This window comes from Xenopus tropicalis, chromosome 4, assembly GCF_000004195.4.
Source record: "Xenopus tropicalis strain Nigerian chromosome 4, UCB_Xtro_10.0, whole genome shotgun sequence".
In the NCBI taxonomy this organism is placed as follows: Eukaryota; Metazoa; Chordata; class Amphibia; order Anura; family Pipidae; genus Xenopus; species Xenopus tropicalis.
In genome coordinates, this window is record NC_030680.2 from 97165429 (window position 1) to 97184025 (window position 18597).

General features: G+C 35.9%; 1 protein-coding gene across 1 annotated transcript in view; it reads right to left on the reverse strand.

The window, feature by feature from the left end:
• The window catches only part of lrp8 (LDL receptor related protein 8), a 77159-nt gene that overhangs the window by 26050 nt on the left and 32512 nt on the right, over positions 1-18597 (reverse strand). The window contains exons 3-4 of the mRNA XM_004914015.4: positions 11393-11521; positions 8100-8228 (exon numbers count right to left, since the gene is read on the reverse strand). Of these exons, the coding sequence (XP_004914072.1) occupies positions 8100-8228; positions 11393-11521 (258 nt within the window). The remainder of the gene's footprint in view (positions 1-8099; positions 8229-11392; positions 11522-18597) is intronic.

Below are 18597 nucleotides of genomic sequence, written 5' to 3' on the forward strand. Positions count from 1 at the left end.
TCGGTATTTGGCGATTTTTCGGAAAATTATCGCAACTTTTTCGTTGCCATTCCGAATGTTGTGCAAAATCTGGCGATTTTTTCGTAGCGTTAAAACTTGCGCGAAAAGTTGCACCTTTTTCGTAGCCATTCCGAAAGTTGCGCAGAATGTTGCGATTTTTTCGTAGCGTTCGGATTCATTCAAGCTTCAGTATGGTGACTTTTCTTGGGCCAGGTTGGAGCTGCAGGGTGCCATTGAGTCCTATGGGAGGCTTCCAAAATCATGCTAAGTCTGAAAGTTTCGCCCGCCGCTTACGAGCGCTCAATACGAAAAAGTCGCGACAAGATACGAGCGAATCGTAATGGCTACGAAAAACTCGCTTTTTTTGCGCAAATCGTATTGGTAACGAAAAAGTCACGACAATTTCCGAAAAGTCGTAAAGGCGCCGAAAAAATCGCAAAAAATACGAAAAAGTCGCAAAATGTTCGTTTTCCAATCGGAATTTTTCCAATTCGGATTCGAATTCGTGTCTTAGTAAATCAGCCCTTAAGAGTTTGTTTTTTTAAGATAAATAGGATAAAAAAAATAAAAAAAAAGAACATCTACTGACATCTAGTGCAAATGTAGGATAGTGCACTAAGCTCACTATAAAAGATGCTGATATTAAGTTATGCTGAGGATTAGCAGCCAGCTGGAAGCAGACATTGGGCAGAAAACCGTACAAAAAAGTATTTTTTATCTATAAGGTGAAAACCAAAAATTGGTGCTTGTATTGTTTAGGGTAGATTACCATTACCCCCCTAAATACAGTAATATCTTCTCCTACACCAGAAAATACATTCATCGATAGGCCTTTAATCAAGGTATATAGAAAAATTTGGGGGTTGCAATGCTAGTTCTATGACTAAAAAAGGCTCCCTGAAAAATTAGTTAAGAAACAACATTTTATACATTAAACATTATTAGAATGCACAAAAGTTCAGATGCATAATGTTTTTGTGTAGACAACAGGCCATACACAAGAATGGATCCAACCTGAGGCACACTTATATATGATTAGCACTAAAATTAATTTTAGTTCATGTTTTTGTAGTATATATACCCTGTAGAGCAAGCACTTTGCCACAGAACTGCATTGGGTACATGAATAACTTCTCCAAATGAACAGGAAAAGGAAGGTTATCTGTAATTCCAGAAGTTTTCACTAGAGGGACCTCTAACACAGAATTACAAACTGGGCATTCCATGAATCCATTATGAGGCAAAAATTTAAGGGACAACCTCTAAAAAGAAAACACTGTTCCTGTATGTTCCATTGGGATGAACACTTTTCATAACCAGAACCTAAAGTAACTTTTCTGATTTGACCCTTATTACACCCTATTTTGTATGCACTTTCATACATATGCTGCTTCCTTGCAAGAATACGTGCACATACTTAAATAGCATAACATTTACAGGCTTTGTAATCACATTCTGCATTTTTCACAATCAGAAACAAAAGTGGTGGCTTTTTTCTCACACTTGCTAACGTGATAAATGCAATTAAATAACTATTTTCTAGCTATAATTTGTCTGTGACTTTAATAAAGCAACGCAATTAGCCACAGGGCTGCACAGACTGCACAGGTATAACCACAGAGGAGAATATAAGAGATATTTCGGAGGATAAGGGGTTAATAAACAACAGTGACACTGACCACTGGGACACATCACGTGACTGTGTCCACTCGATCATTTAATAATCTTACAAAGAGAAGAGAGGCTCACATGTGGGGTCTGTCCCCTATCAATGGCCGTTGCCATAGAAACCAGGATGTGGAAGCCATGGAGATGAACAGCACAGGATGGATGTTTAAATCCCTAATCCCGTTTAAAAACCCCTAAACAAAAGCCCATTTCCAGCACACCAGCATTTCTCAAGCGTGATCCCGGCAAGCATTACCCTGTACCAGCCAGATGCCCAGCAGTGTTTGGGCACGCTCCTGATCATTTTAATCCAAAGGTCATGCTTAAATGAACAGAAACCCAGCAGTTACTCGCATCTGAGAATGTGTTGACAGTTCATATTAACAACAAATAAAGCACATCCCTGTCTCTTTCTGATGATCATCTGCAATGGTGCCACCATCCTCAACAAGCTATATTACTTACCTAAATACAATACATTGGCAGATTTAGAGTGAGATTTGAAATTTTGCATATAATCTTTGCATCAAAATTTTGATTAAGAAAAAAAATCAAAATTATTGTGAGTTTAATACATCACAAGTGTGTGCCGCCCAACTGTTCAGTCCTCATGTAGACCTTTCTCAAGGATAATACACATGTAACATCCCACAACTTAAATGCCCTCTCCATGTGAAACAGATAAAAGTGCTCTGGTAAAGCCAATAAACATAATTTGCATATTAATGTTATAAATGATACATATTTCAGTAATACATTATATAACATATTTATTACAACAATACAAAGCAACAGTATTATATGATTTATCCATATTGCAGTGACAAACAATATATTTTATACATACTCCATGAACAAATCAGTATGAGCATAGTGTCTCACCAATAAGTGCCTCTAGCGTGCTATACAAGAAGTTCTTTTGGTATTAGTTGATATTTTGTTTCGCAAATATTGACACGTCTTTCTTCAAAATGTCTGCAAAATATTGCTTATGCAGGAGGTTCTCAAGAAAGATGTGTCAATGTTTCAAAAACAAAACATTAAGTAAATTCAAAAAACATGCTAGAGGTACATACTGGTGAGATTTTTTGTGGCCTGCACAAATTATACACATCAGGGAGTTTCAATAAATGGCTCTACAGATGGGAGTGGCAGTTTGCAGATCGCTGCCAAACATCCCATGTTGTTTTACTAGTAAAGGACAATTCGTAATGAGTTAATGTCTATTTAAACCTCTATTTAACTGAAAATAAAGAACCTGTAGGGGCCAGTGTTTATGGGCCTTAGGGGTTAAAACCACATCACCTAAAAGCCCAAATGATTGATTTTCTGTATTTTAACAAAGAGGTTCTGATGGTTACCCCAAAAAAAATAATTAGGGGAATATAAGTGTGAGATTTTCACCCATTTTCTATTCACTCCTATGGGATTTTGATGAAGCATATTTATCAATGAGTGAAAGTTCACCGATTGATAAATATACATCTAAAAATCCTATAGAAATCAATAGAAATCGGGTGAATTCTTCTGTGTTTAGTTCTAATTTCACACTAAAAATGCCTGGGGGCCTGCTGAAGGGCTGTGGCTGCTTGGGCTGGTACAGAAGCCCAAAACATAATGTACAACATTTCTGCTCTGCATGTTTAGTTAGGCTTTAGTTCTACTTTAATGTTTCCGATTTAACAATTCTGATTCATTGGAGTATGGAAAGATTTGTCTGAATCACTAATCCACACTTACAATGTCTGTCGTGAAGTAACTATTCAAAGGGGTGTTTGAGTACTGCACTGCTGCTGATCCCCCAAAGAACAGAATGGTGTTTGAAAAAGTTTCCTGGCAGTCAGTAAAATATTTAGGAACTATGCTAAAAGTAAAACTGTTAGGAATTTTTCTAGATTCCCTAGTTCAAATGTTAGTAAATCCAGGGCCACAGCTCCCTATAAGCGGAGTATGCAGTCTGCATAGGGCACCAACTCCCAGGGGGGCACCATCCCAGCTGCTCAAAAAAATCATTTTTATATATTATAACATCCCCCCAACACTGTCCCGCCGGTTTTTATAGCGCATCCCGCTGTCCCAGATAGTTGTCTATGGGGGATATTGGGGGCTCTGTGTGTGGGGCCCCTATAGTAGGTGTTTTTTTATTATTTTATTTTTACTTCTGTAAAATTTCGGGGAGGGGGCACAAAAGTAAATTTCTGCTTAGGGCACCCATTTGGCCAGCAGCGGCCCTGAGTGAATCCACCCAAAAAAAAAGTTGGAGAGAAAAGAAAGGTGGGGGGATTAACTCAGACTTTAACAATGAAAGTTTCTTTTAATACTACAATATATTAGCTATGCAACCAAGAGCTAATACCAAGAGTATTACTAGTACAAAGTAAGTAATACAGGTGTTTTACCATTCATGTGATTTTATTTGCTTTTAAAAACAAAAGAAAAGAGAAAATAGCTATTTTGCATTTGGTGCCCCAGGTCGGTGTCTTAAAATATATGACGTTATTATAGATATTAATAAAGTTATTCATTTATTTCTTTACATTAAAATCAAATTGCTGCTTAAAAGGTAGAATGTTTGTAAGGTAACACTAGGCAGATTTAAAAACCAAATTCCTGCAGTAATTCCAAAAGTTTGAATTTTAACACCGTTATGAATACTTTCCCAACTGTCATTGTATGCCCAGCATAATACAGCTTCATGGGGGCATACATTTATGTGCAGTCGCACAGGGCCCTGTGGGCTGGCCAGCTAGGAAGTCCAATACTGATTGTTATTCAGCACATTACTTACTGAATTCATATCCGTTTCCAGGCTAAAATATTCACCACTATTAAAAAGAAAGAAGCATACCAGCACCCCTTTACATGATTTATTCATAGAAACGTGGCACAAGGTTTTGGGGTATACCCCTTAAGGAAGAGGGTGTTACCTAACAGCTTGTGCCACATTTCTAATGTGATATATGATTTAAAGGTATTTGCCAGTATGCGCTGGTGTGCTTTTTTCCCCATAAAAGGTGGGGAGGGCTAGTAAGCAAGTTATATTTTTTTAACAATGAAGAAGGAGCCCAAGCACTAATTCAGCACAGTGGCCTTAAGTTGTAAAGGTCTGTGTCATTTTATCTGTCCTTCCTTTCTTGTCTATATTTCCTCCCTATTAATAAGATTGGTTTGCCAGCCAGGTCAGTAAGAAACCAGGTTGGCTGCAAGCCTACATCAGAGAGACCTTCTGTGTTGAGCCTCAGTGATCTATATTTGATAGACACGTGCATCTTAAAAAACTGCTGGGGGATGAATGTGTAAGATTAAATGGAAACTCTGCACTGTGTGAGCCTGTCCCTTGCAATCAGCATTCAGTCAATATAAAAAGCTCTATCTGGCATTAGTTTATGAAACATATATGAGCTGCGCTTGTGATGTATAATACAGGGACTGCTGCATTACAAGTGATCTAAGAGAGGCAAATTGCCAAAGACCTGCAGACTATTCATCCTATTTCACATCTGCCACACTGTTTTTAACTTTCATTAATACCACCACTGCCAGAATGGGGCGTATATAGAGTTGTTCAAACCACAACTTTAAATTAGCCTTTTAGCACTTTCATATGCATTTAAAAAATACTGAGAAATAACAAAAATCGTACTGTGAAATCCAGAGGGAATTTCAAACAATATGATCTTTTCCCACATTTAATAACACTTTCTTATCTGTCAGGAGAATTCTGAATTGATACATTTATCAAAACAGGTGGATTATTTTGTCTTTATATCTTCAATGCTTTGAACATTTTAATGTGTGTTAATGCTCACAGCAGCTCAGAATCAGCACTGAGCACTAGTACCCATCTGAATCATTAATACACAATGCAAATCACATGTGGGGATTAACCAATTGTACAATCAACCCCAAATAAGGCACAAAAATGCAGCTTAAACAGTAAGGCTCAAGTGTTTTGTGTATTTGATTTAAGAGGAGCAATTTTGCATTACTTTGTGTGTCAGCACTTGAGCTTTTAGCTATAGTGAATGAGCCATTTATATCTGAAATAAATGTTGACTCCTTGAAGATGAAAGAGAAGGGAGTCAATATTTATTTGCACAATAATATTAAGCTTTTAGATACTATACATAAGTATAGGGGAGCAAATATTTTTTACTTTAAAGTGAAATTATAAGTATTACACTGGCAAACTCTGGAACAGAACTTCATGAAAAAAGACTATTTTGTAACACATGCTAGGACACCAAGAAATTAAGTGAACTTATTCAAGGTCACCAAAAGATTACATTAGCATTAGTTAGGGCCTGTGACAAAAATGTGCCCTGGCTATATTTTTTATAACATCATGTACATGATGAATAAATTGTTCTTATTTTAAGCCCATGATTGTGCTGAGTCAGTGAGGGAGTAAATAAATATTTAGTCCTGAACCACAGAATGCACACACTACAGACAAAAACATGATCCCCCAAAACTGACATCTTTGATTAGAATTAATAATTAAAATTATACAGCTTATAAAATCTGTGAAAATACACATATACAAATACATTAAGAGAGAAGGGCGTAGCAATATCTGGGGGGTACCTTTTATTGGACAAATATGATCCTTGAAACAGAAAAAGCTGAGAAATAGTGTGCAGCATGCCTTACATGGAGCTCATGAATTCAACCATGCCCGTTCCTGCTTTCCCAGTTTTCTGTAACTGGTGACCAGAAAAACAAACATCTAATTATAAGAAAGTATTAGGTCAACTTGAAATTTGGCCTATGGGGCTACCAACCCATACTGTGTAAAATCAAATCTGCCCTCAGTAGTAAAAGAGCAGACATAAAATGAGTCATAAACATGCTCTGAATGGTTCATATTGACTCCACAATGTGCATTCTCACTGCCCCAGATCTGAATTACAAGGTACATATCATTCTAGGCCATACAGTCTGAGACATACAGGTGTGAAAGTTAGAAAGGAAATAATCTGTTCCTAAAGCCTGTGTTCATTTTTAAGGATTACTAAAAAAACAGCAGAAGGAGGATGTCAAAACACTGACTGTTTCACCAGCAAGTTACAATATGAAAATAAATTTAAACATTGGCAGACAGTAGGCAGAGCTTTCAGACCCCAGCCTTACACAACAAGTGCAGGTAGTAATTAGGGTTGCCACCTGACCGGTACTTTAGTGTCCTGGCCGGGAAAAATTATGCTTGATCCCAATGTTATTAATAGGGAAAAAAATATAAAAATATAGGAAGGCCTTTATTTTTTTCTGAGAAAAGGTGGCGACCCTAGTAGTGATATGAACGGATGGATTTGTACAACTGAGATACATACTTCTGTACTTGCAGATAAGTATCCCACTGTCTATCATTTGCTGACACTTTGCTGGTGGCATCTGTTGCACCTGGGAATCACAAAGTATAAGCATATCTATGGGGATGCCATCTTGGCTCAACAGAAGTAGCGTAACTGGTGGCCCTCCAGAGAATTGCATATTGCACAAAAATATCTTACAAAATATCTTTTGCACATCCACCTGTGTGCAAAAATTATCTTTATGTGTATGCATAATGCGGTGTGTACTGTAGAAGTAGAAACCACAATGTTTTAGGAATACTGGCCTCAAAATGTGTGTGCACTTGCACAAGATCACTGCTTACACTGTTTCCATGTTATGGATTTAGTAATACAAACTTCCCTTTTTTTGTGGAAATGTAGAATGTGGTAAGTTATATAGTGTCATAATATGTATGTTTGCATTCTTCCAGAGATATACTCTCTGTAAGGCGTTTAGATTAAAAAATACAATTTCATTTACCAACAATGCTAGCCATTAATGCCAAGATTTGGTCAGGCAATTTGGCCAATTTTGAAAATACTGCCCAACCTTTTTTTTACATTTATGCCAGATCAAGGGCTTGTTTTAAGAAACCAACATGCAGTGCTGTTCATTACAGTTCATCTGTCCAAACCAAAAATATTTTATACTAATTTTGCACTTCTGATCATTTAAGCTACCAGAATGAACAAACAATAATATAGCATAATGAATGAATAATATAGCATCTGGCCGTCTATTTCTATTCATGATCAGTACAGAATGCTTGAGATATGGGGTTTTCCAGGGTCTTTCCGTAATTTAAGCATTTAAACATTAAATGAACCCAACAGGATTGTTTTGCCTCCAATAAGGATTGACTACATCTTAGTTGGGATCAAGTACAAGGTGTGAAATAATTTTTTTAAATATAAATTATTTGATTATAATGAAGTCAATGGGTAATGGGCTTCCTTTAATTCTAAGCTTTCTGAATAATGGGTTTCTGGATAATGGGATAAAATTGGCCGTCAGGTGTAGGGCCACCTCAATATTCTTTAGTAAAAGGATGCCCATGCTTTAGGGGTGTGGGAAAATAATTAGTCAAAGCTTACTAGTGGGACAGTCCTTCTCATCTAGTCCATTCTCACAGTCTCGTTCTCCATCACACCTCCAGGATACTGGGATACATTTATTGCTTGGTCCTCCACAGCTGAACTTCTGTGCAGCACATACCTGCTTTGCTGCAAAGTAAAATCAAATAAACACTTGTTTGATTATGCACAAATAGAGAAAGGACCATAAAAAAAAGAATGGGTTAAATAATAAAAAATGGAAAAGGCAAACATAAGTCAGTTAATAGAAAATATCCAAATGGACTAAACAGACAGCTGAGAAACTACTGGCACAAAAGAAAAAGCAAAACATTTTTGTGAGGGAGATAGAAACATAAGAAAGAGAAAAGAACAATCCAAAGGATTTTAAAGAACATAAAGAAACCAAATCAGCTACAAAGGGAAAAACATTATGTTCTCTCTTCTTTTCTTGTATGGATTAGAGGAGTTCCTCTCAGTTTGAACTCCTAAGGCAAACAATGTCAATGTAATCATACAGTTTTTTAAGTTTATACACAAGGGCATATATTCTCCAATAGCCATGTGCTAAGTTCTCTGGCATGCTCTCTGTCACAGTTTCACATCTCTGCTCAAAGCTACTTGAATAATTCTCTACAGAGAGCAAACGTAAACACAAACTGAGCAAAAACTGATCATGCATCTCTATACAGTTCCCAGCATTTTCCCTCCAATATTTATGGAAAAGGGCAACTGTCATTATTTTCAAAACACTTGACTGAGATATGAAATGGTTTATTTGTGTGCATCCTCAAGTTTTGAGATATTATTTATTAGGGTGCTTTGTCAACCTAATTTTTTTTTTGCTACAGAAAACAACTCAACCATGCTGGCTCATGTTGGACTCAGCCAAGGTTAACTCACAGTATGAGTGTGTTGTCTGCAGCTAATTAAAAAAAAGTTTGACTGAGGAATTAAAAAATAAATGTGGGAAAAAAATTCTGCGTGAGTAGCAGTTCTCCTTGTCCAAGTCCATAAAAAAAAAAAAAAAACAAGAGAGGCATATATGATACATCCAATAATTAATAATAATGATGATAGAAGTATCTTGCTTGTAAATATATGTTCCTCCTAATGAGGCCTGAAATGTTGGGCATAAAAGTATTTATTGCATTTACAGACTAGTAAAAAGGAGGACTAAATATAAATCACTGTACTGTAAGTCCTTGACTTGCTTTGGGATACTTGCTTTAGTTATTACATTTACAGTTCTGCAGCCAACATTCTCCAGGAGGCCACAATTAATAATAATTGGATTAGTGCACAAAGAAACCTGCATTTTACTGGACACTTATTAACCCTAGAATTCCTGCCATCTTCAGATGGTGCTTGCATTGGAAGAAAACTGCATCACACAGGATAAGACTTTACTTTACTCACTAAGCACCCAAATGCTTGCTAAGGCATAAAAAACTGATAACTAGGGATCTCACAATATCTGTCACTAAAACCTCTGACCTTCCTTTACAAAGAGTAGTATAATGAGATGGAATCTACATTCACCTGTATGCAAGTTACTTGGTTATTAAAGGACAAGGCAACTCAAAATATAATTTTTTGCCTAATTAAAGAAACCAAAATTCTAAGCAGCTTTGCAATATACATTTATTACAAGTTTGTAATGGTTTTTGAGTTATTTGTATATATAGTTGCTATTAGAAGTAGTGTTTGCCTGTCCTTTTCTATTCTCTGCCCTGGTGGCTCAGACTGTTGAAACATTGTAACACAAGGCAGCAGACTGACAGACCTGTATTGCTGGAGAGGCAAGACCTTTGCAACATTGTTTAAAATGCAACAACCAGGAGTTCAGCAAATGCAGCTTTCAATAGCAATTACATTTACAAATAACGTTTAAAGCACTACAAATTTTTAATTATTTCATATTGGAAAGTTGCTTAGAATTATGTTTTCTTTCATTATGCAAAAAAATATTTTTGGGGTTGACATACCCTTTAAATAGCCTAGTTATTTAAGAACCAACCACTGTAATAATTGCTTCTTAAATGAGTACTCTAACTTCTCCTAAATTTGTGGGCTTGTTTGTCCATGAAACTTGTCTCTCTTAAAGGAGACATATAGGATAAATGTAAAAAGATGGTGAATAAATGAATAATAGATGGTGCTGGTTTCACTTTGGTCTAAAAATTAATACTGTTTATAAAAATGGCTCCTTTATTGGCGATCCTTATAGATCCTCTAAGGTCCCTGTCCATGTTTCAAATGAGGAGCGGGCGTGAACTCTGATAAACAACCCAGTAGTGTCCATTAATTGTGTTACAGTCATGCTTTTTGCTTTTGTTTGTTTTTTGTGTTAACACACACAATTTTTATTTTCCATTTGCATGCATTTGTACTTGCTTTGTGCTACATCCCATGGTATATCACCAATAACATCAATAACCAATTAGGCCAGTGATCTTCAACCAGTGGCTCGTGAGCAACGTGTTGCTCCCCAACCCCTTGGATGTTGCTCTCAGTGCCCCCAAACCAGGTAGTTATTTTTGAATTCCTGGCTTGGTGGCAAGTTTTGGTTGAATAAAAACAAGATTTACTACCAAATAAAGCCCCCTGTAAGCTGATAGTGTGCATAGAGGCTGCCTAATAGCCAATCTTAGCCTTTATTTGGCACCTCAATGAACTTTTATGATGCTTGTGTTGCTCTCCAAGTCTTTTTACATTTGACTGTGGCTCACGAGTAAGAAAGGTTGGGGACCCCTGAATTAATTATTAATCATAATCATTCATAATTATTTGAATATTATCAAATTTTTGCATAAACTTGCACATTGCACATTTATTGGATTGCAAAATTGAAAGGAAGAAGAAAAAACACAATGTTTATAATGCTGCTTACCCCTCTCCAATAATTATAATATTGCACTATTCAGTACTGTACTGCTTATTCATTTAGTCATTTTACCTTACCACTGCACTGATTTTGTGTTGCATAGTTCTGTGATTTTTTTTTTTTTTAATTTAATTTAATTTTCTATTATTATAGTAATTATAGTTATGTATTGCACCTTTTTTCGATTTCGATTCAGGAGGACGATATTTTGTACTGTGTACTGTAAGTATATTGTCGGGATGACAATAAAACTCTACTTACTTACTTACTTACTTAGATACTGTTTGCTATACTATGTCTTATAGTATAGCAGCTATCCTTGGTCTTAAGCAAAACAAGAAGCTGAAATATACATTAGGCATTGCATTTTAACAGTGAATGGAGGTGATCTAAACATTTAATAGTCTGTAGACCTCTGAGCACTTACCACTACTGCAAGTGGCCTCAGACTCATCACTTTTGTCAGGGCACTCCTCTTCCCCATCACACTTCCAACGTGCAGATATACAGTGACCACTGTTACATGTGAACTCATCTTCCCCACAAGTTGTTTTAGCTAAAACAAAGAAATGGCATGATCACATCTACTTTAGAACAAGTATATGTTATTAACAATTAGACCCAGTTATATTCATGGTACTGGAAAAAATTAATAATATTGTACTGTGAGCTGTCACCAAGTAAATCACAAGGTGATTTTCATAACTAGACTGCTTGCGAAGTCAACCACATGTAGTTACATAGTAAATTGGGTTGCAAAAGATTCTTGTCCATTGTGTTGGGCACTTCTATCACCAAGACACAGTTTATGCCAGTTGTGCTTATAGCTAACAGAGTTGGGATAGTGAAAACACTAAATTGTAATAGATGCTTAAAGGAAAACTATACCCCTGAACAATGTAGGTCTCTATAAAAGTATACAACATAAAACAGCTCTAAAACCCAACTTCATCTACATTCTCCCACACTTCCTTCTGTTACAGTTAGAGCTGCATTATTTCCTATTAGGTGATCTCCGAGTTAGCAGAGAAAAGACACAAAAGGGCAATATTTTCTGGGTATTTCTACATTAAAAGAAAATGTTGGGTTTGGGAAGCTCCTTAACAAACCATTAATGTCTCAAAAAATTGAGAAAAAAAACAACCTGTTTTTCCTTATAATTACTTCACAAACATATCTGTATTAATAAGTCAAATCAACTAGACTTTCTGTTTTGGTCTTGAAGATGTTTCATCAGTCATCCAACTGCCTTTCTAAATTTAGAACATTTTGTGTTCATTCTGAATTGAGAAGGCCAGTTGGATGACTGGCGAAACGATACTACAGATATACCATGACCTGGATAAATGAGAATCTTCACAAACAGGTTGGGGTTTTTTTCTCAATATTTTGAGACATTAATGGTTTGTTAAGGAGCTTTCCAAACCCAACATGTACCCTTACTACAAAAACACCCAAACATTGTTTAAATCAGTCAGTGTCCTATTATTGTTTTTGTACATCCAGGGGAAAAATAGGTTAGGTTGAGGAATTCACAAATAATTCAGTGAACAATACAAAAGAAATATAAACATTTTGTGTTCATTAAACATACAACAGTTTAGTGTATTTTTATAATAGCAACAGTTCAACTTTAAGGCTAAGAGCACACAGGCAACTAGGGTCCCACCATTTCCTATAGAGCTCACTGAGCACTACATTTCGTGTGGCTATAGAAAATCACTATGCGCTAATGACCAGGAACTGTGACAATAGTGACGGCAAAGCAACCTGAGTTGTTACATGGATCCACTGCCATAGTGTTATGAAAAGGAAACCATAGTTACCTTCTGAAAGCAGCATGTTACATAAAATAGGGATTACATTTTAATAATGTAGAAAACTACACAAATAAATGTGATTAGAAAGCAGTGGGAGAGAACCAAAAGAAAAAGGTAGGAGAAATGCCTACAGGAGAGAGCTAGCTGCTTCAGGGACAAGAAAAAGAATGCTACAATGTAATTACCCACTCAAGTAGGAAAACATACGCAGTAACAGGAGCAAGAGTGTCACAAAAAATGCAATGACACACATACATAAGTATATATGCATAAACGTACTTCTTGATTTGTCCCTTAAAATTAGTGTACAGTCAATTACTAAACACAACAAAAATACTGCAATAATGAACTCTTTGTTAGAAGGGCATCTCTTATCTTAGTATTTTTGTACTTTTTGCTTATAGAAATCTAATAACACTGGGCCTGCCATTTACATTCCCCCTGGAATCAGTCCTTAATACCGATTTACTATTAACAGATGTATTACTAAACAGTAGTAAAAGTGCAACACTGCAAAAATGGTAACTCCCATATATCTGGGGGACCACATGTTTGCTTGAGAGTTCCCTTTTACAGAAGTTTCTTGCTTCCCTTCAAGTTACCAAGACAACGGCTGCCATTGGAATACAAATCACTTCTTCTGCAGCAAACACTGAGTCTGAATGCAAATGTGAGAGAAAACTAAGTAAACAGAGAGTCAGTGGTGTCAGTGCAGACAATGATACCACAAACAGCAGATATTGTATGTCCACCAATACCCCCTAATATAAGTTCAACAAACCGTCAGCTGTTGTCTAAAGGCCTCCTCACAATTTTGCTAATAGAATTGCCGCTCCTCACTTTATCATCTATCAACAATCACAATGTCAGGAAAAGTCACCACATCACCAGTGTAACCCCATACATGCTACAAAGAATGCTGCTTTTTAGGCATAATTCACAGAAGAGCGTGTATCCTAGCACTACATATAGTATTTCTATTCTTTCCAAATGGATAGGGAGGTGTACTGCCCAACCCAAGTCACATTTTTCATAGTGAAGTAGACAACAACCATAAGCAGCATTGTCTTTTTTTGTGCATGCATCTAAAACATACAGAAACACAGCTATAAAAAAAATTCTCCTGACTCTGTTAACTCAATACGCAACCAATTACCCCTTAATAAATACAAGAGAGAAATATAAATGTGACCAATAAAATTATACAAAATAACTACAGGCACAGAATCAGAATTTTGCATTCTATGCCTTTTTGTGCTCAGTGCAGTGCCTAGGAAATCCTAAACACAAAATTTCAAATATCATAACTGGAAAAGCACTAAATTGAAGATTAAGTTAGGGATCAGGTCTATTCCTAGGATATTTTGCTGAATTCTGTTTAGACAATTCAGTTTGTAGAAGATTCAATATGCATACAAATTCAGAAATTATAGATTTGAGGCATCCCTAATGGGAAGATGATGCTATTAGAAACAAGTAGTACACTAAAAATGTTCCTGTAAGCACACAGTGAGCTTTTTCATTTTTTTCTTCAAAATTTGTTTTGGTTAAATTGATTACATTTGGTTGTGTCAAGATCAATTGATTGGAAAATTATAGGTTAAAAAGCCCTTTGCCATAAAGTGGTTTACATAGGGGCAGATTTACTAAAGTTCCAAAATTTCTCTTTTTTTTTATTTTCAAATTCGACTAAATTTGTTTTCCCGAATGTCTGATATTTACTAAAAAAAAGTCACAAGGAACAATCGCTCTGAGAAAAGTCGTTAAAAAACTCGAATTTTTCGAATTGTCGATGCAAAAATCCCGACTTTATTGAATTGTCACTGCAACAAAAACCTTGCAAAATCTCAAAAGTTTCAAGACAAAAGAAAGAACTTCCAAGGAAAGGGGCCTTTGCCACTGACTTCTACAAGAAGTCTGCAAATTGAATCTGGTGAATTGTCAAATTCGGATTTTGTAGCCGTTTATACGCATTGTAAATCTTGGAAAAGTTGCCTTGTTTTTTCTCTGCAACCTTTAAAAAAAAATCTGAATCATGGTTAAAATAAAAAAAATCCATGGTTACTAAATGAGTCCCATAATGTAAGTTAAGATGGGCTGAGATGCAAGTAATTACAAGTATAGCATCTATTATTTGGACTGCTTATTTATTAAACCCAATATCATTGTTCTGCAATGTAGATTCATACAGCTCAGTTAGGATCAACTTCATTATTACAGAGAAAAAGTAAATCATTTTTAAATTGTTTGCTTTATAGGAGATGGTCTTCCCATGATTCAGGGCTTTCTGGATAAAGAATCTCAAACCTATAAAATCCTTAATTTAAAAATCGCTTATTCTTCCCCTTTACACAGCCCTGGTAAGGCCCCATCTACAATATACTGTTCAGTTTGGGTCTCCAGTGCTGAAACGGGACATTATTGAGTTAGAGAGGGTCCAGAGAATGGCAACTAAGGGTATGGAAAGTCTCAGCTATGAAGAAAGACTGTCCAACTTGGGTTTGTTTACACTGGAGAAGAGGCGCTTAAGAGGTGACATGATAACTATGCATAAATATATAAGGGGATCATATAATAACCTCTCTAATGTTTTATTTACCAGTAGGTTTAGAAGAAGGGAGGTTCCATTTAAATATTCGGAAAGGATTTTTTACTATGAGAGCTGTGAAGTTCCTCCCCAAATCAGTCGTACTGGCTGATACATTATATAGCTTTAAGGAGGGGCTGGATGGATTCTTAGCAAGTGAGGGAATACAGGGTTATGGGAGATAGCTCTTAGTACAAGTTGATCCAGGGACTGGTCTGATTGCCATTTTGGAGTCAGGAAGGAATTGTTTCCCCTCTGCGGCAAATTAGAGAGGATTTAGATGGGGTTTTTTGCCTTCCTCTGGATCAACTAGAAGTTAGGCAGGTAGATAGGCATTATGGATGGACGTATGTCTTTTTTTCAACCCAACTTACTATGTAAAGTCACATGGCTTTAAGGGTTCGGATTTCATTTAGTTGAATAATTGTTCAAATCTTGCAAAATGTTGAGATTCAAATGAATCCACTGGGATCACTGATGTTAAAGGACAAGGAATATGGGGTTAGTGCTCCTTTTTGGAGAAAACTGTACCAGCCCAGATAACTTGCAAATGCAAGATAACTTGCAAATGCAAAGTATTGTAAAATAATTTTAATCTATTGTGAATGTACAAATTTAAGTCAGAGAGGGGTGCTTGGAAGCGACAGGTAAGACTGCAACGCAGTGCATCTTTAGAACGTTTTCTGGGCCAGAGCACTTTTTTTCAGAAAAGGGGAAAAAAAACATTGAAATTGTCAATGGGGTATTTAACATTTTGGACCCTCCCAGTTTATCAGTCTTTCCTTGTTCTTTAATCAGAAATGGCAGAAAAAGAACAGTTGGGAGGACACTAGGGGGTCCTATTTATTATGCGGTGTAAAATAGAATTTGCCAAAAAATGGTGTAAAAAGCTGTGTAAAATAAATGGCAGGTTAATCAAGGTGTTTTTTTTTTTTTACACTGTCCGATTGCCAGATTTCACACTATTATTTCCAGCAGAAATTGCTGGAAAAGACACGTAAAAAATTACGCCATTTTTATGTACCAAAGCCTGCTGATGTGTGGCGAATTTTGTTGCTGTTTTTTACACCCCATAATAAATCTGCCCCTATAGTGGATCCTGTGGAGAGTGGCAGAAGGGGAAACCAGTAAAGGTGGAGTGCAGATATTGGTAGCAGGGTGTTGGGCAGCTACCAATCGGACAGTTTCTGCTGTTCTTGTCGTTTGTGTGCTCAGAAGCTGGCCATGTCATGTGTGCTCCTTTGTCTGTTTGTCCAGAGCGGGTACCTGGTCAACTGTTGGTACCTTTTACACCTACAGTTACTTCTATTGGAAAGGATAGGATACAAGCAAACAATACAAGCAGGCAACAGCAGTCCGTGTCATAATAATAGAGATGTTAGGTATCCTGCTAGCATTATGCTTCTCTATGTATACTTTTTATGGTGTTTTCTTAACTTGTCTTTCTGTTTTATATTATGCAGGAATTCTCCAGAACTTACAATGATGCATTCTTGGAGAAGAATGCATCAAGAACAACCTTCAGTGATGAACAAAGATGTCAACAGCCTTCATATCAATGAAATATACAAACAGAAGTGGAAAGATGAAACAGAGAAAATGTCCTGAAAATATCTTTAAATTAATTTTTAAGGTTTAATATAAAACTCTTTTCTATACCAAAAAAAGGAACCTTAAAAAGTTACCTAAAATCTTCCACTACAAGGAAAAGTGGGTGAGGATTACAAAAAAAAAGTCTTTTTGATCAGTTTGCTGGTGGTTGATTGCCCTTGACTATTATGCCTGGCCACACACTTTTTATTAGACACATTTATTTACTGTGTTAGAGATCCAATTTTCCCTAATAGTGACCGAGCATAATAGCAAATAAATGGAACCAATGTTCCTCCCCTCATTAATGCCTTAATAAATATATCCTTAAGATGTAAAGCAACATTGTCTGGGCTTTCATAGCTATTGACACGCTTCCGCTCCAGCCCCTTAAACCTTCTTACCAGCCCATTATGTTTAGTCGTCATAGTGATCTGGCTCTTAGCCTTTATTCAGCCATGAATTAAAATGCTTATTTTTTATGCTGTTTTCACAAGAACCTTCTCCTGTTTCTTCTTTCCCTTTGCCCTTATGGTCTTTTCTGTACAGCGTTATAACACATGTGAACAACAAAAAAAAATATCTATTTTTATACATATAAAATTATATGTATATTATTTGTCTTTGCTTTTTATTTGTCTGTCATACTACAAATGATACAGTGACAAAAAAGTAAACTTAAAGCAGAAAAAACTGATGCCAATAGGTTGCAACACATTTGTATCCTGTGTAATTGATTGCCTTACCCTAACATTCAATAACAATTCATCCAGATTTCAATAGCTAACAAAACTTCCCACGTCTATGTAAATATATACACATACATTTTTTTTATAAAGCATTGTTTGGATATGCAGCACAGTACACTGAAACACATTATGTATGAGAACACAATAATAAAATGTAAATATATATACAAAAGTACAATACAATTCAAAATTAAGTTGGTTATTTATTCATTTTTGTAATTTTCCCCACGATTCAAGGTTTTTTAGTTAAAAACCATGAATTTGAATAATGGTAAAAAAATGCTGTTTTTTAAAATTTATTAAGCAAAAAAAAAAGCCATAAAAACCATGAATATAATACTTAAGCATTTAAAAACATGCAAGGTAATGTAGAAGTCAATGGGAGTTCGCAAGGAAAAAATTATTAACTATTTAGACAATTCAAGGTTTTTCAAACTTTGGGACCCATTAAAATTGACTCAATTACAAATTAGTGGTTTTCAAGTTTTTTTATGGTGTAATTCAATCGTGGTTTTTAATTCATATTTTTTAATAAATAATTACTGAAAACCACAGCAAAATGTTTTTTATTTTTCCATGGCTGTAATGTGCCTTTAAGTTTAAAGGGGTTCTGTCATGATTTTTATGGTGTACTTTTTATTTCTAAATGACACTGTTTACATAGCAAATAATTCACCCTACCATTTAAAATGTTATTCTTTAACCAACAAATGTATTTTTTTAGTTGTAATATTGGTGTGTAGGCAGCCATCTCAGTGCACTGTGCCTGATCCTGAGCTTTCAGAAGGAGCAAGCGCTACACATTAGAACTGCTTTTAGGTTACCTATTGTTTCTTTTACTCCCATGTAACTGGAGAAGTCCCAAGCTGGACATTGCAGCAGTAAA